The sequence below is a fragment of the Platichthys flesus genome, chromosome 24, assembly GCF_949316205.1.
Source record: "Platichthys flesus chromosome 24, fPlaFle2.1, whole genome shotgun sequence".
Classification (NCBI taxonomy): Eukaryota; Metazoa; Chordata; class Actinopteri; order Pleuronectiformes; family Pleuronectidae; genus Platichthys; species Platichthys flesus.
The window spans coordinates 1,908,219-1,935,808 of record NC_084968.1 but is presented as its reverse complement, the minus strand read 5'-3'; the positions used below and the strand labels follow the sequence as shown (position 1 = coordinate 1,935,808).

At 41.4% G+C, this 27,590-nt stretch overlaps 1 protein-coding gene across 1 annotated transcript; it reads left to right on the top strand.

Moving 5' to 3' along the window:
* Nucleotides 1–11,374: 11,374 nt before the first annotated feature.
* On the top strand, nt 11,375–26,571 carry slc1a1 (solute carrier family 1 member 1). Its single transcript, XM_062384270.1, has 12 exons — nt 11,375–11,630; nt 14,649–14,789; nt 19,661–19,753; nt 19,870–19,984; nt 20,469–20,511; nt 20,655–20,750; nt 21,182–21,366; nt 22,382–22,489; nt 23,305–23,427; nt 23,616–23,810; nt 24,041–24,175; nt 24,274–26,571. The coding sequence occupies exons 1-12, from the start codon at nt 11,537–11,539 to the stop codon at nt 24,512–24,514; spliced, it is 1,569 nt and encodes a 522-aa protein (XP_062240254.1). The 5' UTR covers nt 11,375–11,536; the 3' UTR covers nt 24,515–26,571.
* Nucleotides 26,572–27,590: the final 1,019 nt, after the last annotated feature.

Here is a 27,590-nt window from a genome sequence, read left to right as displayed (position 1 = left end):
AACTTTATTTACTGTCGTTTTGGACATCATTGTTACCAATGACCCTCTTCCTTTACTTCCCATCTGTTTTTTACTCTTCTCAATACAATCCTTAACATGCTCTTGTAGGCAGACATCATATTTGCTCAGCAACAAAATTAGTTCAAGAAAGTTGCCATGGTTGCTGGCGATGTTTTCCAATGTATACGCAGCTTCTTGGCTGTGTCCTCTGTAGCTAAGCCCGCATTTACCGATAACTTTTACTACATTTATGACACGTTCCATGACCTGCCTCCTCTTTCTGATCTGCTCTCTTTGAATAGACATTTGTTTGTCACTCAAAAGGCTACAAATGTCTGCCCTGCTGGCTCTGAGAAAAAAGGCTTCTGCACTCTCTCTGTGAGTCTTGCTTCTCTCATGCTCCTGTACCCTCTGATGGGCATGTTTCCAATCATGCATCCCTCCTTTGGCAAATGTACTTTCACTGGCAGAGGGTTTTGCAAATGCTAGACATACTGAACAGAACAAGGAGTGAGTTCCTTCATTGTATGTCAGCCATTTTCTGTTGGTGCCATCTTTGGAATTGAATACATTAGGGATGATTCTTTGAGTGGTTTGTTTTGGGTGGTTCTTAAAAAATAAGTCATAGTCCTTGGGCTGAGGGCGGGCAAAATAATCAAATGAATGTTCTGTTTTCTCCCTTTCATTTTCTCCTGTGCTGGACTCTGAACCTGTCTCTCTCTCTCCCTCTTCCTCAACTTCAACGTCTGGTTGCTCTGCAGAATGAGATTGACAAGTATAGCCTGATTCTAAACTTGTATTACATATTATGCAGTCATCAATTGTATTCTTCCTGATTACACTCTTGCTGATAGTTTCATTAATAAATCACCTATTAATCTAAAAGCATACTCTGTATGCTCTTAAGTGGTACCTGGGATGTCCTGCTCTGTTTCTGACTGTGTACCAACACTCTCCAGTTCTGCAGGAGCACTTGGGGTACCAGTGCTGCTGCTGGTTCCTTCTCCACCTTTGCAAGGAAAAACCCAAGAGCAGGCCATGTTTTAAGTTTATTGCACTGCTGTTTACATTCAAACAATGTGTATTGCACACACAAACCAGAAAGACAGGTGTCTGTGAACACAGCCTATAAAGTTTATAGTCATACCATATAGAGCCTGTATATATTATTATGATAGTCAAACTATCATTTATGGTGCAGAATTACAATAAAGAAAACTGCCACAAAGCTGCAGCCTAATAGATTAAGAGTAAACAAAAAAGCTAGCTGTATTTAATAATGCTTTATTATTTCACCATGTATATACTATCCTGTAGTGGCTCAAACATTATGCAACATATTTTTCATTTATGTCTAGGTATTCTGGATTGATTGTCGGGCCGTGTGCCTGTGTCCGTGTGTGTATGTGCTTGTGTGTGGAGGGGGCTGTGTTGTAAACTCTGAAACCACCATAAGAAATAGTAGGATCTCTTCTTTCTTCTAGAAAAAAAGTGTGTTTTCTTTTTAAATGCTCGTGCATTGCCGTAGTGCTGCTGTGGTACGCTAATGTAAATTTGCATAGTCTGCAAATAACCACCTTGTTGGGAGCGTTGAGAGTGAAAAAATCTCACACTTTTGAACACCTCAGTCGTGTTTTTTTTGCTGTTGGAGCCTCTGTGCTCCCGCTACTACTGCTTGCCGCCGCCATTGCTATGATTAAACGATTGGCGATGATCGTTTTTGACTGACCTTCCCTTCTGGTGAACATGTCACTTATTTTGCAACATTTTGCTCCGTCTGTGGCGAGGGCTTTACGTTTTCTGTCCCTCTCTCTCTCTGCTCCACCTTTCCTCTTTTTCTGACTCTCCATTTCTCTCGACTACTGGAATGAAGACAGCGGAGCTAATTGGTTGTTGTGTTACGCCGACAGGTCGCCGAGCGGCGTTATTACGTAACTAGATGGATCGATTTTATTGGCCCGGGCGTCAGTCACTCAGTCCGGTGACTGTTCAAGTCAGGCCAGGAGGACCATCAGGCCACCGGGAAACGTCCCGGTGCTCCCGACGGCCAATCCGCCACTGTGTCTAGGCATATGCTGACGACGTAACTGTTTTTATCCATGACCAGCATGATTTCCAGCAACTTCAGGAAAGTCTCGTCTTCTATGGGAGAGCCTCTTCAGCCAGAGTTAACTGGGAGAAGAGTGAGGGTTTTTTATGGGGCAGTGGAGCCCGGGGCCTGAGCCTGATCTTCCTGCAAATCTCCGGTGGGGAAGGAATGGTTTAAAAGTTCTCGGAGTCCATCTAGGAAGTGAGGGCTTCCAGATGCAGAACTGGGAGGGGGTGCTGGAAAAGGTGGAAGCAAAGTTGTCTAAATGGAAATGGTTGCTACCTTATCTGTCCTACAGGGGGAGAGTCAGCACTGGCAGAGGGCAGCGGCCCTGTATCTCCCTGTGGCAGAGGGAGGTCAAGGTCTCATTGACATTATATCCAGAACTGCGGCCTTCAGACTGCAGACGGTGCAGAAGTTACTGTACGGATGTGGTCTCTCCTGGTTGGCTCCTGCTCGTCTGCTGCTCAGACAAGCTGGCCAACTAGGGCTGGACAAACAGTTATTTCTGTTATCAACTACTGAAGCTGACCTGACCGGGCTGACACTGTTTTTACTGCTCGTGGTGAACGCCCGGCTGACGCTGGAGGTCAGCTGTCTCCTGACCCCAGATCGGGGATATGGCTGTTTGAGGAGCTGCTGTTTTACAATGATTTCCTGAGAACTGCTGTTTTTCCTCTACAACATTAGGGAATACGTTTATTGAGGCTGGCATCTGTGATGGCAATTTTACGTCGTCGTCAGGAATAAAGAGTGAATCAAACAAACAATTTGTTTGTCTTTTATTACGAAGCTTCGGACACAAGTCAAACACAGAGCAAGGCTGTCTGCTGGAGAGTGCAAAGAGCCTCTCAGAACTGGCAGTTTAAGAAGCCCTCCCGAATTCCGCAAAACAGTAGCAAGAACTTTCAAAAACACATGTGCTGTACACGTGGAGCAGGTAGATCATCTGATCAACACAATAACAGAATATAAAAAACAGAGGTTCAACCTTTAAGAAACAGCATTGAAACAGGAACTTTGTCTAGACACAGTCTGGCACAGTCTCCAACAATATATTTTTAGAGAAAGTTTCAGAACACACACACATTCAATGACTCATCTGAAACTAGTGATGACAAACATTGTTTCAAACAATGTTTTAATGTTAGCCTGGTCACTAATGCAGATGTATCAGATTACAAATTATGATTAGGTAAATTTGTACCTGTGTTGTGTTTACAGGCACTACAGGAACAGTAGAATTTTCTATTACACATCATCAAACTGGGCCACCTCACAAAGGCGTCCTAGGAAACACTCTGTGACATCACCAAAATCAGGTCCTCCAGAGTGCTGGAGAAGATTGTGGAGGAAGTGTTGCAATCCCAGTCTGTGCCAATGAGAGCGTTTGCTGAAAACCGTACTCTAGCTGACCAATGGGATGATGACTGTGTGTACCTGGTTCCCTCTGTGATCGTCAGCCCTGCGGCTGATGGATGGCGAGAGGAGAGTGGACTGCTTCTTTCCTTCAAAACAACGGTGCTGGGTAGTTTCTGTTAATTGTAATAAACACGACGTTTATTGTATTCTCCGTTTATTCTTCCAACTCAATACATGGACACTGCCAACACCTGTTCCGCACAGGAACACCAACAAACCCCCGCGCGCGACCCGTGGTCGAAGGTAAGGGGTCAAAGGGAACTCTTCCTATTACCTTAATGAACATAATAGAGGGGAAATACAAGTTAACAATCTCCCTGTCTTTTCTAGAAAAACAAATAAAATAAATAATGACTTTTAGACATTCCAGAATTTACATAACAAAGTCATCACGTTATAATAAACATAATAATACCTGAGTAACATTCTGAACATTTAGAGTGTAATTTGGCAAAATGTATATTCAAAAACAACAAAGTACAGAATTTCAATACAAACAAAAGTTTTCAGTGCAATGTAAACAAGAATTCATCACAAACTCCACAACCCCTCACTAAATGCTTTCAAGAGCACCAGAGCCGAAGCTCCCTTTTTGGTTAGACAGTCAGCGAGTTGAGCTTTTGTATCTGACCAGAGAACCTCTTTGATTCTATTACTTTGTATGAGCTCCTTAATACTGCTTATTTCCAATCTGAGTCTCTTCTCTGCAACTTGTTTTGTAGATTTTAGTGCATCAAAAAGAGAATGATTATCAGTCACACAGATTAATGGAAGCGCATTCAGTCCAGTATCTCCAGTGGTGAGTTCTGAAAACAGGGTACCCAGGAAGATAGCATTGTCTATTCCATCTGACATAGCAAGGGTTTCTCCTGCAAGAGTGCTCCGTACCACACGCCTGATTATCTTTGATTGCCAAAAGAGAGGGGAAAACTTCCCTCTTTCTCCCAATAGGGTAATTAAAGTCCCCCCCTGTGTACCTCCATCTGAAAGGTTGCCAAGGGAAGCAACTCATGAATATTAGCCTCTTCGAAACCTCTGGCTACAAGTCGTGCTTTAGGTACAATACCTTTGGAGGTTTCTTTTAGACTACAGACCCATCTGGTGGAGACACATTTTTGACCATCATCTTCAACTTCCTCAAAAACATCATTATTTTGCCAATTCTTTATTTCTTCCAGTTTGGCTTCACTAAATGAGATGTCTTTGGTTATAAGTACATCAGCTTCTACGTTTTCTGGTTCAATGTTAAGGCTATTAACACGTGACATGTCAACTGATTCCTTTTGCCCATCACTGCCGTCAGGTTCAAGATGTTGCAGGTTATACCAGTTTTTGTTCTTTCCTGTGACTTTGCCTGCTCTGCCTAAAACTCTGGCTTTATGTTGAAGACCATCATCTCTGTTTACAAATGTTACAGTATGACCACTTTTTAACTTTAAACCTGTAGAAGAAACAGGGTTAGCACATACATTTGGCTCTGTCTCAGCTCGTGTCACATTTATCTGTGTCATGGATGAAAGCAACGCTTCTCCGTCACTGGTGTTGTCTGTGCCTGTATTCTGTTCACTATCAGAACAATCTGCTGCATTGTTTGAAAAAGTTTTCTCATTTTCTGCTTTTCTGTAAAGAACATCTTCTACGATTTGCTTATCCACATTCTGTGTGTTCACCTTACAGAGTCTAGAGTGATGTACTCTAACAAGAATTCCCCCGTGTCTTACAAATACTACAACTCCATCCTGACCAATAACCACCCCTGGTCCCTTCCACTCTGTGCAGTCTGCCCGTTTGTAGTATACTTTTTCACCTGTCTCATACTTATCATCTGTGGGTCTAAGTTGCTTTCGCAGGGCCCTCCTTATCCTCTCTGAACATTCAGCTTCTGTGAATGCCTTCCTCGAAGCATGTAATGCTGATATGTGTTCTCCTACCCTAGCACTTATAGTGGTGCCCTCTAGAGCAGGTAGCTTATCAACCAATACAGAAGGGAGGTTAGGATTCTGGCCAAATACAAGTTGATGTGGGCTGTAGCCATGAACATTGAGCATACTGTTCTTAGCCATAAGGGCCCAGTCTAGGGCAGTATGCCAGTCACATCCATTTTCCCGTTTCACCTTCAGGATGACTTCTGTGAGTGTCTGATTGTGTCTCTCCAGTAGGCCGTTGCTCCAGGGACTATATCCGGCTGTTGTTTTGGTCTCAATATTGAAGTTTTCTGCCATGTCTCTGATCTCTTCATTGTTGAATTCTCCACCATTGTCGCTGTATAGTCGTCGTGGAGGACCATGGACACTTATCCACGTGTTGATAAAAGAGTTGACAATGTCCGCAGCCTTTTTTGTTTTGACAATGTTTCCCGCACTGAAACGTGTGAAGTGGTCGATGATGTGGAGATACCACACACCATGCTCCAACTCATGCAGGTCCACTGCTACAGTCTCATTATATTCTGAAGCAAGGGGTAAACCCACAGCGGGCTTTGGCTTGGTCTTGCTGTACCTTCTGCATATGTCACAATCGTTCACTATTCGTTGCAAAATAACCACACACTCTTTGTCTCTGTTTCCAGAGCTTTGGATGAGCCTCTGTAGCTGATCTACGGATGCGTGACCAAACTGCTTATGGAGTTTCAGGAGAACTTTGTGTTTCTCTTCTGTTGACATCTTTTCTGTGACCAAAAGAACATCCTCTTCAATTTTACGTTTCTCAGTGTCATTGTCTCTGATGTCTACGCAGTAGTGACCGGAACTGGTGAACTCAAGAGGTACAGGCTGTTGGAACATCACAGCGCTGTCATTTTTCATATCCAAAACAGTTCCAGCCCTTTTAAGGGATGTTTTGCTCAGCAAAAGTGGAATATCAACTGGAACCACTTCAGCTTCAACACAGCATTGTGTCTGTCCTATCTTAGCAGGTAGCTTCACCTTCCTGGTGGAATACACTACATTTCGATCTCCAAATCGAAATGGTCTGCAGCTGAGTATTTCTGTCTTCAACACCTGATTAACTCCGTCTTGGCTGAGTTCCTTCATGTAGTTTTCTAGCCATTTCTCGCCACACACTGTACGAGTACAAGCAGTGTCAATAATGGCTGACCCCAGTGATTCGGCCAGAAAGATTTCTGAGTCAGACAAAGCTTCAGTAAACAGTGTGATGTTACATTCTTCAACATCTTCAGTTATTCTTACGTCTTCATTCTTTCTGTGCGGACAGTCTTTAGCCCAATGAAATGTGCTCTGACAAATAGCGCATCTCGATCTCTTACCGAATTTATCCAGCGGGTTGGTGCCAGGTAATGGCTGTCTTTGTTGTGCGCTCTGTGACGTGACATTATTCCATTTGCCCTTTGCGTGCCGTCTTTGCTCCGTGAAGAACGCCACCTCCTGGTTCACTTGAATTCTGTTTCAGCGCTGATTTCATGGAGGTGAACGTTAATTCCACGCACGCCGTCAACGCCAGTTGCCGGCTCTTCTCATCGAGACAAGCCGTGTCTAGCAACTTGAAGGCTAACACGGCATCAGGAAGTGTCATATTATACCTTTTTATCCTGTTGTACCTCTGTTCAAAATCAATAATGTAGTCCGCCATGGACACAGCGCGGTCCTTCACGATCCCATCAAAGTACAAATAGGCTTCATACGCACGGTCCTTTTCCTCTTTTAAGAACACCTCGTCCAGTTTCGCGAACAATGTCACCATACCGTCATCACTGTCCAAATCATCCGCTGGTATTTCCATGGCTGTTTCTTTGGCTCTCCCTTCAAGCCCCAAAGCGACCGCAAGGGCTTGTTTCTTCTTGTCGAGATCTGTAACTCGTCTCCAGATATTGACTTCATTTTTCCAACACTCGTATGGCCTAGCTTCGTCAAACTTCGGCGGAACTTTGTAGTTAGCAACCATCCTCTGCTACCAATGTTAATTTTAATAAACACGACGTTTATTGTATTCTCCGTTTAGTCTTCCAACTCAATACATGGACACTGCCAACACCTGTTCCGCACAGGAACACCCACAAACCCCCGCGCGCGACCCGTGGTCGAAGGTAAGGGGTCAAAGGGAACACTTCCTATTACCTTAATGAACATAATAGAGGGGAAATACAAGTTAACAGTTTCAGCTCTTCTGGGAAGAAGCAGCTTTATGTCAGCTGTGTGAAGGTGCTAAACCTTTGCTCTCTGGCTGGAGACGAGTGGGACTGAGGAATTTGCTGCAGGCTGCACCCCTGAAGGCAGCTGGAGGGTCCTGTATAATCCTCCTGTTGAAAAAGGGGTGGGTGACCTCCAGTGGAGATTTAGCTACGAGCAGAGAGTGCGCTCACCTGGACCCGAGCGCTGGGGAGGGATGTGGTTTCTGTGATGACAGGGAGACTCTAGAGCATCTAGTGGTAACTTAGCCTCTACTAGAGGTTTAATTTAGACAACTGCAGCAGTGGGTGGAAGCTCTTGGGGAGAACTTTTCTCTCCCGTTGTTTGTTTTTGGGACTAAATACAAAAAAAAGAAACAGACAGGTTTTAATGTCAATAGAGCAGTGGTTCTCAACCTTTTTTCAGTGAAGTACCCCCCTCGAAGAAAAAATTCTGCCGAGTACCCCCTTATCAGCGCAAAGCATTTTTGGTTGAAAGAAAGATGTAATGTGATTTATTAAGCCTTGTAACTAGACACATTCAAATTTAAAACTCCATCAATGTCCATAACATTGCTCATTTGTAGTGGTCTCTCTTGAACTATTATGAAATAAAAAGATATAAAATAACTAAAGTCTTTTATTATTATCTCAATATAAATAAAGATTTGTGCACCTCAAAATAATTATCAACTTAAAGTGACCTCTTTTGGGATCATAATAAAGATATGTTCTCAAACTGAACTCATGAACTTAATTATAGCTAAACACTTCTTCCCAAAAAATAAATCATTAACTTAGTTTTAAATAAAAGATTAGCTCAAAACATATTTTTTTAATATTCATCATCTTAAAATATCTTCTTTAAGGATCGAAAGCAATACTGACAGGTAGCTTGTTTCCGTTTGCTTTGGGGAGGCTTTTCGCATCGTGTCTTGAGATGACCTGAATTCAGAAAGTTTCCTCTTAAAAACTCAGTTGGCTTACCAACATGACTTTCATGTTTTGTCTGGAGATACCGCTGAAGATGTGGTGGCTTAATGCCACTGTTGGCTAATCTCTCCCCACAGAAAAAACATAAAGTGTAAATAACCCAATCTATGTTATTGTTAATATTATTGAAGTGTCTTTCTGTTATTTTATTGTGACATATTTGCTCGCTTTAAGGTCATACAATTTCATTTCCGCTTTTGTATTACATGCTTTTATTTTGAAAGGGTACCGGTAGAGATGCGGCCTTATTGTTATGAATGAAGGTGTTTGTGATATATCACATTCACAAGAACATGAGGTCCAGTTCCTCTCTGAGACCAAATGAAGCCTGGTCATCAGGGCCTGGAAGCTCTCAGATGGAGAAAGGGCTCGAGCCTGCAGCCTGCGCTGGGCCTCCAACGTGCTACTGTAACATCTGTAAGAGACGCTCCTTCCCCACAAGGCTTCAGTAAAGGTAAGAGAGGGAGGGGTTAACTGTTTTACATGTAGACTATGCTTTCAAGAGAGTACATTCATAACTATCCCACTCAATCAATCAAATGTTATTTATATAGCCCATATTAGAATCAGAATCAGAATTATTTTTATTGCCATGTATATTTGCACATACAGGAAATTGCCTTGGTGTGGTTGGTGCACTTTACAAACAACAAATTAAAAAACACAATATCAAACAATATAACAATATAAAAAAACAACAATATATACAGAAAATGAGTCTAACTGCTTTAACTTCATGATTCATTATAAAGTTCTAGCTTCATGGGTTTGACTCTTGATGTCAAAGACAATTACCTAAAAAATGAACATGGAAGCAGAGGCCAAATAAGGCCTAATTTCCCATAATGCAATTTAAAGCGTTTTTTGTTGCACACTTGAATTAGAATCTGGGGACATCCTGTGGTGAAGTTGCATATTGCAGCTGAGTTCCCCTCACAGCTAGCTCCCCTTCCGGACCCGCTCCTGATGTAAATATAAAATATTTCAATATAAAGGGCTCAGTCTAGGGTAAAGACCACAATTTGTAAACATTTTATGTAATATTGAAAACATCAGTAGCATTATTTCATATTAAATTTCGGCCAATAGATCCTTTCACCTAATTCTTATTTTCAGCTCTATAGTTTTGAACAAACTCATTAAATATATAATTAAATTTGCTTCTCGTTCAAGCTCATTGTGTTTTTTTTCAAAAACCTGGAAAATAATAAGTTATTTGCCTATTTAGACAACTGACAGGACCTTACCTCAGGAATTATGCAGCTCAAGTGGGTTAGTTGTGTGATGCAACAATATGACCAGTTTATAGTTTATAACATTTTAGGGAAGTGAGGGTCTTTTGGCCAGTCCTCACCTCGTGACCCTCCCTTTAATGGACTGTTTAACCATAACCCTGTTTGGGGGTTAAGACTTAACCATAACCCTATGGTTAGGATCTACGGAATGCATTATGCCATTGAGTGTCCTTACTAGGACAGCTGTACAAACGCGTGTGTCTGTGTGTGTGTTTGTGCCAGTGCGTGCGTGAGCGGGTGCGTGTGGCGTGTGTGTGTGTGTGTGTGTGCGTGCGTGCGTGCGTGCGTGTGTGCGTGCGTGCGTGCGTGCGTGCGTGCGTGCGTGTGCGTGTTTGTGGATCGCAGCAGAGCCTAATAACAGGTTTACATAGCAATGAGGGGAACAGAGGGCCCTGGCATGGGGTTGGCCCTTATCCAAAATCTAACCTAACATCTCTGAGCAAAACAGACTTTGAGCAGGAAAGCCTCATAACTTGGATTTAGTCATTATATGACATTACACCCTGTGTTAAGATAAGCCAGTCAGTGTGACAGTGATCGCTTTTTCAAATCCTGTGTTTTTAAAAATCGAATGAACTTGTATATTATGATGCATGAAATGATACATGAGAACCAGAAAAATAAATAAGTATATATTTATATATGTGATTCATACACCATCTAGTGGTACCAGGCTGGTCTCTGTTGTAGTTAGCAGTGGCGGATCTAGGATTTTTCAAAATCAGTGAACATAAAGGGGCCACAATTTACACAGAGGGGGCCAATTATATGCACAATATGCATGCTCAATTCTTGATTCAGAAAGGTGCACATTTAGCTCATCTCTTGTTTACTGTGTTCTCTATAGCTTTGAGCAAAGCTACACATCGACCTCTATTTTGAAAGTTGTCCCTTGATATAGCACATTGCTTACTTTAAAAAGCTTAGAAATTCTTTACAAATTGTCATATTTATTGTGAGCGTGGTGAGTAAGTGACAGATTTATAGAGGACAGGGGCTTTTCAGGGACCAGTTAGAGTTCGGCTGGGGCCAGTGCTGCCCTGTTATGTAGTTATTTTGCAATTGCCTTCCAAAAACATGAAGAAAAGCAGCTTGTTGAAGGAGCCTTCGGCCTGTACCTGCAGCAGGGTCATTCAGAAATCCTACATGATATTAATCAGCATATCCCCTTCTCACTCTGGTGGGGGGCAACTAGGGTGGGTGGGGGATGTCATCATGTCAAGTCCATGTAAAGGACTTTGATGATTCGTGGATTGTTTCGGGGCAAAATACTATGATTCTTTTTTACATTTTGTATTCCTAACCCCTTCTCACCACTGAGAGGGAAATGTCAAAGACACCTTGTGTGGGGGAAGGGTGGTGGAGGGAGAAGGCGACTGTCTCCCTCCCTCCCTCCTTTCCTTCCTCTCTCTCCACACTCTCCCTCCCTCCCTCACACCAGTGCTGGCCATCAGCAGCGTCTGACGGCTGCATCCTTTGCTGTAGCAACCCAGCTGCTCCTCCATCCCTCTCTTCCTCGCCTGCATCTGACAACCCGGCTACAGGAGCCTTTTGTGTCTCTGCGGGGGCCATTGTTGTCTCTCCCCTCTTTGGAGCCAACGCAACACCGTGGACATGATGGTCAACAAAGAGCGGCGAGGCGTGAATTTCAAAGGCTTGCTGAAGAGGAATTGGCTTCTGATTGCCACGGTTTTATCAGTGCTGCTCGGTACGTGGAAGCCCCTTCATGTCTGCTCATGTGTGCTGAGAGAATGAGACACTTTCACCCTCACTGGTGCCATTTTTCGACTTATCTTCATTGCTGTTCACACATCTGTCCCACCCTCTTTGATTTACAATTCAGCCTTGCCTTCTGCTGCTGTCACTGTTGAAACAAACCTGCTTTGTTTTTTGCATCAGATTTTTGCGCCGCTTGACTGAGCATCAACAGAAATGTGACGTGTGTTCAGGAGTCCAGCTCCCTGTCTGATGTTTCATCTTTACGATTCACGAGAGAAAGGAGGATGAGCACGGAGTGAATGTTAATGGAGACACAGCCTCTGTCCCTCAGGGGCAGAGAGCTGTGTTCTCCTCTGTGTCTGGACGTGTCTTAGTCAAACGTGACCAGACTGAGGTGACAGCTGATTGCTGGGTCTGTGCGAGGAGTCACAGCACTGAGGCAGCACAGTGCAGGGACAACATACAATCTGCAGGTGCTTCAAACATCTAGGCTTGAAAAGGGTTCAAATGTCTCTTAACCAGTTGTTAGATTTTTTTGTGGACTCTGCTCTGCGTTCTCTGTTAAATGTTCATACCTCCCTACTTTACTGAACAAGGTCAGATTTAATTATTAAAAGAATATTCAGAGAGGGAGATCTGAGGATGGATATCTAAGTCAATGACAGTCGGATCAGTACAGAGCTGTAATCACATGGTTTGCCTGGTTTAGAATACAGATTAGACAAAGGGGGAAATCGTGAACATGTTTTCGGCAAGTGAAGTTAATTTGACCTATAGTCTCAAATCACGATCAAAGTTATCTCTGGTGTAGGCTGTGCTTCATAATAAGATTTATAGAGAACAGTCATTCCAACTGTTAACATCCTCGCACATGCGGGGTCGGGGGGTGGCTGACTCGACCGGTTGGGTTGAGAGAGGAAGGAAAAGGCAGAAAGGGAGACAGTGCTAGCCACTGTAACAAGGGGCCAATCTCACCGGAGACTGTGATGTAGATCATTTGTGTCAGTTGCAAACACAAACCAAAAAATTTGAAATCAACCAATTAGTTTCAAGCTATTTTTTGGTGCCGTTTTCGAGATAGGCAAAGAGCAACATCACACAAAATGTGACTTTAGGAAAGTAATATATAACTGCAAGGGAATATAAGATCCATATAAGAGCCACGGATTGGCTCTATGAGCGCATTATATTCTCTGTACAATTTCTGTTGTATCGAACTGGTCAGTGTCACCGGGAAAACAAGGCTCCAGAAAGTCACTGGTATTAGCAGGGATTTGCTTCTCCCCATAAAAAAACAGTCCCAGCATTGAACTCACAAATCGTGTTTTTTCCATGTTTTGTCATTGAAGCACATGAGCTCTTTTGTTAATCACTGAGCTTAGTAGACGTCAGTAGGTGTCTGAAGTTTTTGAACTTTGGACGGGACTCGGCTAGCTGATTTATTTATATTTCTGTTTTGTCTATGTGATTTTTAGCAGTCTTCACTTTATTTATGTGTGAGATTAATGTAGTTATGTATAAATAAACACTTTATTTTCTGCTACGCATATATCTGCTCTGTACATCACAACTTTTTGAGAGAAAAACAAAAACAAACTATAAATGTCACACAGCAGCAAGTCTCTAATCTGTTGTTCATTTACCTTGATGAATCACGCTTAAAATGAACTTCTTCCTGGTTGTTTGGTTTATCGGGCTATAAATCAGTTTATTGAAGGGCATATTTTATTGCATTACTAAGATTGCTTCTGCTTCTTCCTGGTAATAAGAAATGAAAAAGTATTACAGTCAAAGGTCATGATTTTGTCCATTTGACTAAGCAGTTTCTCCTAACATCCCAAATGTCTTCAGGCTTACTGTCCTTGTTTTGAGCTCAATCCCTTCCACCTGCAGCTGGGAACTTAAACAAGAAAAGTAAAACTTCTATATTTTATATGTATATGTGCTCCCTGCAAACAACTTTTGAGTTGAATGCCACTTAACCCTCTTCCACCAGACAGTGCTATTTCTGTATGGAGTACACACTCCATACCAGTTGGTGGGGGTAATTCAAAAATTCCTTGCCAGTCCCCAGTTGGGTGTTTATTCTATTAGACAGAAGTCAGAGCTGAAAGAACCCAACTGCCTTGCCCCATTTTCTTTTACACAATGACTTAATAAGTCATTAAAGGTTGCGTTTTCTCAAAATGACAAATAATTTCTTGCGGTGGCCGCGCCATAACCACTGACGTCAGTGATTCTGACTTTCTGACCCACAGGTTTGAAAAGATCCAATACGAAGACAATTAAAACCACAACAATTACTCTCGATATATACAGAGATGCAAACCCTCTATTAAGAAATGCCTTATTATTAGAAAGAGACAACAGCAACAGAGAAGACAAAATCACTGTGGTTTGTAGCCCTGTCAACCTGCAGGAAGGGTTGGAGGCCATTTTATGCGTCTGTTCCTTGGGGCTCAACAATGGTGAAGACGCATAAGCACAAATTCATTTTAAAGAAAGAACATTTGGTATTACAGCCAGAAGTGAAGAATCCGCAGTCAGATACAATATTGTGTGAGTTACGAGTCAATTATACTGGGTCATGTTTTCATGAATAAATGTGTTTGTGTCATCCAGCTCCAATTTGCTGTGTCATCCCAGTCTTTTACAAGCAGCCCAACAGTAGGGGGTCTGTTTTGCATGATAACACAGATTATGGCTTGCTGTGCATCACTACGAGGTATATATGTGGCATTTATAACTGGAAAATATAGCATGCTTGATTTACATTAATGTGATTTGCGCCTCATACACTCCATATGATAAAACACCACTGACCCATGCAGCGTTAATCCTGTGTTCATATTTTGCTGACATGATACCGATTTTATATGTTCTTTATAATCACCAAGCTTTGCACTCGTCTATCCTTTGATTCCACATCTGCATTTACAGTGAAACTGATGTTTGTTCTGTCTTTTTTTCTTCATCTTTAACCTTAACTTTTCTCCTGATCTTTCAGGGATCAGTTTGGGGGTCGTGGTCAGAGAGTATGCATCCCTCTCTCAGCTCCACAAGCAGTACTTTGGCTTCCCAGGGGAGATTCTAATGCGAATGCTGAAGCTGGTCATCCTGCCTCTCATCATTTCGAGCATGATAACAGGTAACTTAAAATATGACTACTGCATTAGCAAAAGAGAGTCTTGAAATAATAATAATAATAGTAATAGACGAAAGTGTCCAGTTAAAAATAAATACAGCTTTTGAGGTTCCTAGTGTGTCCTTTATGTTTCAAGAAAAATGCTAAAATGCTAAAGAATTCGCTGCTTTGCTTGGTTTGATATAATCATAAGGTGAAAAGGGAAACACAACTATTTGAAGAATGTCACTCTGGGTCACTTGTGATTCACAAGTTAATGACTAAACGATTTGTCAATGAATTGTCAGAGAGATTATAGATTAACTTGTTGTAAATCCCAATTATTTGAATTCCTAGACAATGTAGGTGAGATCAGCACTTTGGTTAGGGCTCTCAGGTTTGAGAAAAAAATCTAGAAGGAACATTCACAAAACACACAAGCAGACAGCGGGATAAGATCCTCCGGGTGACTGTTGAAGAACGTCATTGAGGAGCCGCATTTCATCTGCTCTCACTTATCCCTTCTCCACATCCATATAGCATATCGAGGCTCCCTGCTGGTTTGGAATCAGGCAGCTGATTTTTATGGCTCATGAAGAAAAAGCTGCACATTGTTGGGACATGGTTTTTGTGCAAACCACAGGCCTCCTCTAAGTCAAACTTGTAACAAACATGCCGCATGTGCTGGAGTGGACTCAATCCCCCAAGATGCAACAGGTTCCATTGATCTTTGAAAGTCAAGGAACTCAGTCTCCCAGAGGATGTAACAGGATGCTGCATGTCCTGGGGTCAGGGCAATATCACACAAAGGTGTCAAGAGCCACCAGGGTCAACTCCTATTGGTCACTCTGGTCCAAGACCTGTGAGGTCACCGGGGCCAATATAAGGAGAGGTCTCCCCAAGATCTTTCTCTTTCTACAATCCTTCGAAGGCCAGCAGGCTGTCCAGCCTCTCTTCTCCTACATTGCCAAGGGGGGGGGCCTGGCTGATACAGCTTCCTTCTCTATCCAACCCACAACTGGAGGTCAGAGGTGCAGCTCCCCTGCCCACACTCTTCAAGGAAATCTCCTCGCCCTTCAAGCTCTACCAAACTCCTCGTAGCGATGCGATGTCCTGCAGGAAAACTTCAACCAGCATCTTAGCACACGGCTCGACAGAATCGCGAATGCAGAAATCTACGACCACAAAGCCAGGAGACGTCACAGAACTGCAAACTGAACAGCAACTTCTTTTCCTCTTTCCCTCAGACTGGTAACATAATCTGTGCTTAATAATTATTCTACGCTAAGCAAGACTGTTTATTTGATCGGTGTGTGCTTATAAGTTTGATATATGCTCTGACGTTGTAGGCATAAGTTAAAGGAAGGTTAATAGTTAGGCTCGCCACAGGCTTTGTCCCTGTCTATCATTATCTGATTAACATCCACACAGACACGCATAGCATCTCACCTAGTTAAACCTTCCCCCTGTGCCGTGAAGCAACCTCAGAAGAAGGGGAGGGGGGGGGGGCTCTTATCTTAGGGAGCATTCTTTAAAGCATGCTAATTTACATTCACACACACACTCACACACCTCCTAGTTAGTGTTGTGCAATAGTAGGAGTAGAATTGACGTTGGCTAATTATTAATAATCATGAAATATGATTATTAAAATAACAATTATTTCTTAAAAATAATCAAAAAATGATAAAGCTATTAATTAAGAATATTAACACATTTAATTAGAAATGATACGGTTATCCATTAATAATAGTTAAAATAATTAATGAAAACAATAAAATTATCAATTAAGAATAATACAAATCGGTAATCATTGCTTATTGTCGCGGGGCACAACCCTGGTTACAGGGACCAACAATTCAATCTTTAAATATCAGTCTCAATGATATAGGTTATATTAATAATCTCAATATTTAGTATTAATGATTATATAATAAACAATGAAGGGTTTTAAGTTCGAACACAGGCTATAGTAATCCAGCTGTATACACATACATATGCACAAATAATCACAGAAATACAAATACTTTAATTACAAAAGTATTTATTAAAAAAGGGGAAATAAAGTTAATGTTATTTCAATGATTCTTCATTTAACAAACTCCAATATTTCAAAGATGGTAACAACAGCAGCAGCACTTATCACAATTGTCACACATGTAATACGGAGTATCTATGTGTGTGTGTGGTCGTGTGTGTCTGCCTGTCTGTGTGTGTGTGTGTGTGTAAGAAAGAGAAAGGGGAGTGGCTATGGCGTAATGACGTGGTGACGTCCTCTGGCCGAATTCAAGGTGATGTTACATTCACGTACTTTCAAGATGGAGGTTACCTTAGTGAAGCCACGTTGCGAAAAGCAAAATGGCTGCCGGTCACTGACCTTAACAAAGGGGATCTTTAAGACAAAGAGATTTCTTATCTCGTGGTTTTGGCGCCGAATGGCGTCGAGATGTATAAATGCTCGTTAAATTTAGATTTCTCCATGTAACATGAAATGTATAAATGTAGGTCGGGACGTGTGTAAAAACAGGTTTAGGAGAAGAGAGAGAGAGAGAGAGAGAGAGAGAGAGAGAGAGAGAGAGAGAGAGAGAGAGAGAGAGAGAGAGAGAGATCAGGAAAGCTCTCAAAACATCGTCAGAGACAAACTTCCAGCGAAGCAGACCAGTTACGTGAGATTTATCTTTTAACAGATGTAAACCTCCGCACAATATCTCTGACGGTAACACGCAAAAAGGAAGCGCCGGCTCTGTACCGCGCTCTTCTCAAAAACACAGTAAACAAAGGAACCGGATGTGTCGTCTCGGCCCGCCGTGTAGCACGGCTAAAAACAGATCAGCGATCTTCAAACAAACATACAATCAAACAAATGACACGCTAAGTATTTAAACTAGTCTCTGCCCAGACAATAAAGCCTCTTACTGTGACCTCCGCGGTGTTGCTTGCGCGTGGGGCGCGGATTTCCCGGAAGTCCAGTGAATCTGTCGTTAAACCTCAGGATGCGTGCGAACGGGCGGATTCCTGGAAAACAAATCGGTGTCCTGGCCTCTTAAGCGGTGCTCCGGTGGGTCTCGTGGTTGCAACGGAGGTCAGCGCTGGACCGAATAGAGCGAATTCTCCTGCTCTTGGAACGGAATTCGGCTTCGTCTCTTCTGCAGGGATGAGCAGCGGTTGACGCAGCTGTGGATTTGGAAAGAAAGTCTCTGAGCTCGGCCAGCAAGCGAGTGAGTTCCTGTGCACGGCCTTTTCAAGTTAAAAACAAAATAGTCTCTATCAAAGTAAGATCAAACTTAAGATAAAAGAAAATGAAAGAAATGAAAGAAAATAACTCTGGTTGCCCCTTTTAGCAACTAAATCATCTGGAAAGACCCAGAGGGGTCTGTTGACGTCTTCAGAGCAGGGAAAATGGCAGCGATTATTGATGTCTCAGTGATTTTATTCTACCTGAGAGGTTCTGCCTCCTTGAGGTGCTGGTCATAGGATGATGCTGGCTTTAAGCCAATTGAGTGTCAGAGTTGGACCTCAGTGGGCGGGGCTTGGAACTCAGCGGGGGTCCTGAAGGCGCTTCAGGACATTAATTAATGGTAAAATATTGAGATTTCTAATTGAACTAGATCTAAATGAGACTGATCTTAATCAATAAATTGGCTATCTTTTCCCTTCTATGAAGGGTGGTGCCCCGCGAGAACTTTAACCAATTAAAGTTATGATTTAATATTAATATTTTAAATATTAATGTTTTACATTTTATTTTGATAACCAAATTTATTGAGTGCCTAAAGGCACACCATTCTATGGTAACTCTTTTTAAGCACTATTGCACAACAACATTGAGTTTTCTTTAGTTTGAGCCATAACCAGCTTAGCAGAATTCATGTAACCGAATTATAAACAACAATTTCAGACACATATTTATATTATCCTTTGATGCAGAGAAAGGATCTTGATAAGCTGTAGAAAATGGTTACATCTCACTTTATTTCCTTTATAAATGACAACACCAAAAATACTTAATTTTCAAATTCATCAAAGAACAGAAACTGCACTTGATAAAGTTTTGATGATATAAGAATGAATTTGTGGCTCAAGTTATCTGCAACCCATTTTAATGCAGATTTTACACAACTCTACCTATCCATAACTCTAACTGACCTCACTCCCTCATTAATTAGGCTCACTAACATGTAAATGCTAAACAATGGTGCTGTGGGATACTTGAGCCAGATCTTAGTTTTCCTGTGTTTCTAGTACAGCCATAATGCAAGAGCTCTTGGATTCATCTTTTCTAAAAATGTCAATTAAATCACCACCATCGAAGCTCAAATTAAGAATATGGCCAAGATTAGACTTTGTATTCAATGCAGTAATGCAGTAATGCTCATTCCTGCTTTTATCAACCATCTACATCACTATATGTAGCTTGTTACTGCCTTAGAAATATATAAAATGCCTCTAACTTATACTGCAGCTAGGGTCAGGACTATCAAATATGAGTACATTTTAACCTTGTTCGCCTCATTTCACTGGTTAAACGTGGTGTTCAGAATGTTTTTTACAATTTTGAGCAGATTTCCCAGCAGATATCTTCACCCTCCCTCTCACTCCTCCTTTATTTTCTTAGAAATTTTTCCAGGGCAAAGTTTGAGACAGAAGGTAGTAGAGCATTGGATTAACTTTTTTTTCACTCATTTATTTAACCCACTTGTAACTTTGTTTTCCAGTTCTTGATTAGGCCTCAGGATGTATTATTACAGTGTAATCTTAACGCATACAATTTTTGTCAAAGTTGTCACCAACCAATGAAATGAATTCTGGTTGAAGGGGAAAACTAATATTTTGAAATCCAGAAGGTTGAACCTTTGTTTTGGATGTGAAGTAACCATTGTGCTTTTTGTGCACAGGTGTAGCAGCGCTGGACTCTGAGGTATCAGGAAAGATCGGACTGCGAGCCGTTATCTATTACTTCTCAACAACCATCATCGCAGTTATTCTCGGTGAGCTTGGTTAAGAAGTCAATCAAATGCTGTTATGTCAAAGTGGTGGATGACAGTGATACCGTTGGAACATTTGTGTCAGTTCCTGCTCTGATCCGAAAATAATTCCATTGCAGGAATTATTTTGGTGATGACGATCAAACCAGGAGTATCGCAGACAGCGGATCACATTGACAGAGCCGGGACCACACCCAACGTCACCACAGTGGACACACTCTTGGACCTCATCAGGTGACCTCACTGTCACGAGACTGAATCCCAATGTACCCCCATCCTTGAAAACAACCAATCATACAAATGTACGAATCTGAACAGTCATTTTGAGATCCATTTAGCTGAACACATAAGATGTGAAGGCTCTTAAGGAAGTGATAGGTTTGAACTCTCTTACTCTTTAACAAACACACACACACACACCTAAGATATATATCTTTAACATTATTTATTTAGTTTATTGTCTCTTTTTAACTTAGTGAATTGCACTCAAAATACTTACATATAACCAGAAAGTTACTTAAAAAAAATTATTAAAATGATTTTCCAAATATCACAGTTATCATTAATACCAGAATAGTGTGTGACAACCAGCTTAGAGAATGTCATGTCATCATGAAGCGTCATTAGAGTGATTAATGTAACGAGGCATATTTGAAGTACACATCAGTACCTTTTGTGTTCTTCATTCACCTGAAAACCCTCCCTTTTTCATTAACAGAAACATGTTTCCAGAAAACCTGGTACAGGCTTGTTTTCAGCAGGTAAGAGGCAGGTGCATCCGCCAGTCATTCCCTTTCCTTCCTATTTATATGTTTCAAGTGTCTTCTAAAAACTGTATCAGACTATACAATATAAACCATGTGAATGTGAATCTAATATGGCTTAATGTGACCAATTACACCAGTACAAGACAAAACGCAAAGAGCTGGAACCTCTGAAAGCTTCACCTGACCCAACCAGTGCTCCAGCTCTCACAACTACCCTCATGGAGGCAGTAGAGGTGAGTGCTCACATTGCTCTACTCTGTTCAACAACAGCAGTCACTGTATACCTTAATGCTACTGATGCATCGTCTTACTTGTCAAGCAAGCAAAGGTACATGTATACCAGAGCTCTCTGGTGTATTACGTTGGGAACATCCATTAAATGGAGTGTAAGAGTTTCGATCTTTACCTGACAACAGTATGTCCTTGTTGATGCATCGGTTCCACATTACGTTTCATGTTTCTGCACCTGGCAGCCAGCGTCTGCTCTGAATGCATCACAAGACCCAATAATGAGCCATAAGTACCCATGGGTCAGTGGGCTGAGGAAACATTTGCACAGCGTATCAATGGGTCTTTGGAATGAGCTAATGTGGCTCTGAGAGCAGCTTCCTGGCCTAGTCTTGGCCAACTGAATGAATCCCCTCCTTGTTTCCTCTCTCTGCAGAATATCACCAAGAACTATAAAATCATTGGGGCATATTCGGACGGAATCAACGTGTTGGGGCTTATCGTGTTCTGTGTCGCCTTTGGCCTCGTCATCGGGAAGATGGGGGAAAAGGGACGGATCCTCCTGGAATTTTTCGATGCACTGAATGAAGCAACTATGAAATTGGTCCATATAATAATGTGGTATGTGTAAAAAAAATGAGGTATATAATGCGGTGCTCAAGGGCAAATTACATACATGAGTGAAAGCAATTACAGGGTTATTAAAGGGACTATATATTTTGAATAACCCTTTATATATTATTTTTATAAACTGTTAATAAATAGGCGAGTAGCTCTCTGTAGCAGCTGCTAAGACTCATCAAAGTGAAGTTGTTGATCCCGACAATAGCATATTTACGACAACGCTAACTACAACTCCTTCTCCAGTTTGTGGTTCTCTGAGTCCAGCTTAACAGAATTTGGAATGAACAGGTGAACAGCTCTTTGCGCAGCAGCAGTGATGCAGTTTCAGGCTTTTGTTGGACTCAGTCCAGCTGCAGGTCTTAACCTTCTGCAGCTCAATTACTGCAGGTGAATTTTACAGTTTCAGAAAGAAACCTGCAACTAGCATCACCACAGGCCAAACACACATCCCATTCAAGACAAGCAACAATTGTGTAAACTGATAAAATGTCTGTTTTTAATAAAAAGGAAGTTTTAAAACTGAGAACCCAAATAAATGAATTGATTATATCATAGAAGCCATAGAATAACAAGAAAGTCACATTCAGAAAGATCCATAAGACAAAAAAATGTTATAATTGTACTGATGTTTTCATTAGTGTATAATCACATGAAACTCCTCAGTGCAATCCGCCATGTTGCATTTCTACAGCAGCCCAGAATGGACAAACTATACCCTCACTCTAGAGAGGGCCTTAACTTTTGTTTGCTGTGTTAGATGAAAGCAACCACAGGAGGAGGTTGGGGCGGAGGGTGTTAATTAGTCAGAAACATATAACCATATTGCCAGATTCCAGGGAATCTTAAGCACCGTGTGTTTAAACAATCAAAATAGTTGCTGATAATGTCTTTGATTGTTCATGTATCTTCAGCTGCAAACCAAACACAAAATATTTGTTGTGGTATTAACCTCTATACCCTTCAGAATTCAAACTACGGTATATATATATAAATTTTTTTTTTTTTTTTCCAGCTACATGCCAATAGGGATCCTGTTCCTAATTGCTGCTAAGATCATTGAGGTGGATGATTGGGAGATCTTCAAGAAGATGGGTCTTTACATGGTGACTGTGCTGAGTGGGTAAGTTGCCCCATTTGTCTGTATCCGCCTGTTCCGCACACTGGGATTTATGGTTGACATTTGGGCCGATTCTCCCCCCAGTGATACAGTAAAAGATGAGCTCTGTGTGGGCGCTGATAAGGGACTAGGACATTTAAAACTGCTCACCCTGCAGATGCAGTAATGAAAGCTATGCTCACACCTCTAAATCTAAGTGACACCAGTAAAGACTGCACTAAAAATCCCCTGAGGTTAGGTCACAGGGTTAGTCCATGGCTTTGAATGGCTATGACGGCATCGGGTGCATATTTTCAAACAATGATTTATCATTGGAATATTTTAAATTGCAGAAAACTCTCTTCGGATCTGCCTTTTGTAAATAGTCCATTTATTCAGTTAGTTCAGTCGACTCCCATTTTAATCTTTTCCCCATTAAGTCATGACCCTCAGTGTTTCCAGCATGTATACGTTTGAAGCACTGCACTGAAAAAAAAAATGTTGGGGGGGGGAGCATAACTATAACTTGATATCCTGTAACAATGATTTAAATTTATACCAAAAAGTATGTGACATGTCAACAATCGTCGTATTAATTAAAGGTGCATCATCATATGACATAAACCTCTGATAACCTTATCAAATGATCTATCTATCTATCTATCTATCCACCAATCGCACCCTCCCTCCCTCCATTCCATCCATACATCTTACTTATCTACCTGCCCGCCCATCCCCCCTTCCCTCCCTCCATCATTAATCTATCTATCTATGGTAAATTATTAAAATCATATGTGTGAACAGTGACGGTCTAATGTTAATGTGTTTCTGTCCGACAGTCTAGCAATCCACGGTATCGTCTGTCTTCCACTCATCTACTTTGTCATCGTGAGGAAGAACCCGTACACATTCTCACTGGGAATGGCTCAGGCCCTGGTGACAGCGCTCATGATCTCCTCAAGGTCAGACTCCTCCAAGCTCCTCATTGGGCCTCTGAAGCCAAATCATATCCCATATATTTCAGCACCAACGTTACTCATGCATGCATTGCCTTAAACCACATATGCTAGCAGGGTAACCACACTGTGACTATTGTCCACCACAAGCCATACAGTGACAAATCCAACTGGGTTTAATGAATGTCTTCCAGCTCTGCCACTCTACCCGTCACCTTCCGATGTGCCGAGGAGAACAATCGCATCGACAAGCGAATCACACGCTTCGTCCTCCCAGTGGGGGCCACCATTAACATGGACGGCACGGCGCTCTATGAGGCGGTGGCTGCCATCTTCATCGCCCAGCTGAATGACTATGCGCTAGATGTGGGCCAGATTGTTACCATCAGGTACAGTTTGGTTACTACTCTGCGGTTTCATACAGCTGCAGTCTGTCTCAGCCCATTACAAGATCAATTGTTATTTGTATTATTATCTTTTATTTCTGTGTGTGTACCAATTTTTTAACTTGTAATTTTCTATCAGAGTTTCTTCCTTCTTCTTGTTGACATTTTAGGCCACCAATTAAACATGTCAAGTCATTAGGAAAACTATTTGTGACAGTGTGATTTTGTTCCAGTATCACAGCAACGGTTGCCAGTATTGGAGCAGCGGGAGTCCCTAACGCTGGCCTTGTCACCATGGTGATAGTCTTAACAGCCGTAGGTTTACCCGCAAGTGATGTCACACTGATTGTGGCTGTGGATTGGCTCCTGTAAGTTTATCTGCTGTCCTTCAATCTTATTCTACCTTTGAAAGTTTGAATTCAAACCAGAGCAATGCCGTAGATTTATCCCCAGTGGTGTTTTTCAGGGATCGGTTCCGTACTATGATCAACGTGCTGGGTGACGCTTACGGCGCCGGTATTGTCCAGAAACTATCCAAGAGGGAACTGGAGAGGATGGATCTGACATCAGACGTGGACGTCGCCAACCCCTTTGCTCTGGAAGCCACTCTGGATGACGAAGAGAGCGAGAAGAAATCCTACGTGAACGGAGGCTTCACCGTCGACAAGACGGATGCAATCTCCTTCACTGAAACCTCCCAGTTTTAGCCTTTGGCTGGCTCAGGGGGGGGGGGGGGGCAGAGAGAGTGGCACGCTAGTGGGGATGCAAAGCAGAGAGCTTTCCATCATGTATCAGCACCTTGACGCGAGAGGAAAAATGATCCAGCCAGACCCATCCAAGCTCAGACATCAGCAATAGCAGCCTCCATTAAGATTATCTGAGAGGATCACCCTTCATGTTGGGCAACCATGACTAGATTACAGTGCTTCCCTCTTACTCAAAGTGTGCCAAGATTAAGAAAAGTCAGTCTTCTTCTGAATAAGTGTCTCCTTCATGCAAAGATGCACTTAAAGGTTATGTGTGAGTGTGTGTGTGTGTGTTATGTGCGTGTGTGTGCGCATGAGGATGTATCTTATGTGTGTATATTAAAACAAATATATAAATTCATTCATGTACTTTTTTTGCTACTTGAAAGGACATGAATTCTCTAAAATGTCTGAATGATCTTGCGTGGCTGTTGTGAAATGTCTATTACCCATGATGCACTGCTTGTATAGCTATCTGTATATTTAAACTGTGCCAAACATATAAATAGTTTTTACATCGACTTGCATGAGGCAATATGTTAAGAAATAGGGGTGGCTGGCTGCAGACTGGTCTTTTAATGGAGACTTCACAGACACTGGAAATGGTCCACAAAGGCTTATGAAGTCAACGAACACTGTGAAACTTTTTATTTCAGAACCAAATCGATCAAATCTGTTGATGCATTACAAAAATAATTCATAAATATCATCTGTATTCAGGCATTGTGGAGAAAACCTATTGGATAAGGCTGATTGTAACCTGAACAATTTCATTGTCAGCTCATGGATCTATACGTCAATAATCTGATTAGCAAGGTTTATCATTCTATGTTCCTTTTTCATTTTGACCATGTTGTGGGATTGAAATATGTTCAGATGCTACGGCAGCTCTCCTATCACATAGATGCATGACAAGCTTTCATCTGTTGAACAAAATGAAGTTGGTTATAAACATTTTTGGTAAAAACAAGACAAAACCTTTGAGTACATTTGGTCGGTCAAGGAACAGGTTGACATTTTGCGAAATACACATGACACATTTTCTTCCCAGAGGGAGCTGGGACGATCAGCATCTCTCTCCCATCTGATTTCGATATTGTGCCCACCATTATTACACTATAACTTAACTGGAATTCTCTTAACATTTAACATTCGAAATTTTTGAACTGGGCCATGTTTGACATAGTTAGAGAGCCATTAGTTTAAAATCTCTAATACCATGCTGGCTGTATGACACACATCTCTAAAAAGCCAGTAGCATTCATGCATACACACTTGAACATATCAAGACAGTTGTGTTGTCACATTTACACAACCACAAGGTTAATGCTTCCAACAGTTTCAGTTGACATGGTTACTTCCAATTTACAAAGAGGGAAGTATTAAATATAATAGTAAAAAAAAGTAATAAATAAAAAAGTAATAAATAAATATTAATTAACTGTATCCATTAGATAAATAAGATTGGCATTAGTTCAAGAGTTGAGAAACCGTGTGTACTAGAAGTAGAACATTTGGACAAAGGAGTTTTTATGTCAAAGTGACCATTGAAAGTACTCCCAGGTCCTGGTCTTGTTCTCCTGAAATAACTGCATAGGGTTGTTGCAAAAATGGCTGCCGAGTGGCAAGACTTTCTTATGAGGAGTTTGGTATGGAAGAGATATCCCAAAATGTATTCCTTTTTTGACACCGTCCTAGTTTAGTGCTGTAAAACTCAGATCAGCAGAGCAGAAAGACCCAGTCCTCAAAACCATCTGGTCTGTAGCCATTGGGCATTTTCACACCTGAAAGTCTGGACAATGGTCTGAACCGAGCTTCACGTCTTTGGTTAGTTACATTGTAATTTATACTTCCTGTTTTCATTACTCATTTGGTTTGTATAGGCCTACTTGAAATTGGTATGTAGACGGTCATGTGACTTAGGTCGGCGTGTTGTCAATTCGGCCGTCGTTTTGCAAACATTTGAATAAAAAAATGGGCTTTTCGTTTGAATGGAGAAAATAAATCTTCATTGCCTCTGTAATTTCATTTTTGTATAACTACCAGCAAAATGAACATCATCATTCCAACATTAATCTCTTGGAGGCAAAGACTAAAAGCAGTCCTGTGACCTGCTTCTGCTTATTCTAATGTCTATATGTTTAATGTAAGGTGTGAAAGCACGAACCCTCAAAACCATGTTTTCACACTGCAAACAAACTGAACCATGGTTCACTGAAACACTGAATATTTATTCGATTTTTTGCAATAATCAACAGGCTCTGTCTAAGGTTCATCTGGATTTTAATTTAATTTATGTAATCAGTGCCTAAGCTAATAAATTCATTGGTGGTCACCTACCAACTAAATAAATCTGCATGTACTGTATTTTTGTCAGTTGCTAGTAAGCATTAGGAGAGGAGATAAAACACTAATATTGCTGCACATATACTGTCTATGAATATTCGACTCTGCTGAGAACTCAAGCTATGGGGAAGTGACAAAGTATAAGATCAAATCGGAATATCTAATCAGCAAAGCTAAAAACAATGTCAAAGTGCTTTGCTGTTATTTTATTTATTCTGCACATTTTTCTAATGCTTTTGATGCTACTATACATTTGTCTACTTTGACCACAGATTGCACCGCCACAACACAAGGAAAAGGGCTAAGCAATAGGGCTATAAAACAAAAATTAGATAGTGGTCCGTAGACTGCGATGTGTAAACATCATATAATACTACAGGGATGAGCAAAACAAACAACATAGGGTGGATTTTACCATTCTTAGAATGTTACCAATGACAGGACAAAGAGCAAACATCAGCACTTATATGATGCTCCGGCTGCACTGTTTGTGAACTGGTATAACTGATATCCCCTCTTGCACCAAATTGGCTCATGTTCTTGAACCAGTTCCGTTCAGGATTTTTGGAACCTTGCCGCAAAGAATCCACCTTTCTTTCAATTTTGATCCAGGAGGCCTCATTAATGGAGGGTCATACACAAAATGCACAACAAATACAAATAGAAGTTACTTGATGGCAATCCCGGAGTT

Excerpts from the sequence above, each read along its gene's own strand:
- slc1a1 (XM_062384270.1), top strand. The coding sequence starts at position 11,537 with ATGATGGTCAACAAAGAGCGGCGAGGCGTGAATTTCAAAGGCTTGCTG. Across the intron at positions 19,985-20,468 it reads ACACTCTTGGACCTCATCAG|AAACATGTTTCCAGAAAACC; the intron begins GTGACCTCACTG and ends TTTCATTAACAG. Across the intron at positions 21,367-22,381 it reads TTGGTCCATATAATAATGTG|CTACATGCCAATAGGGATCC; the intron begins GTATGTGTAAAA and ends TTTTTTTTCCAG.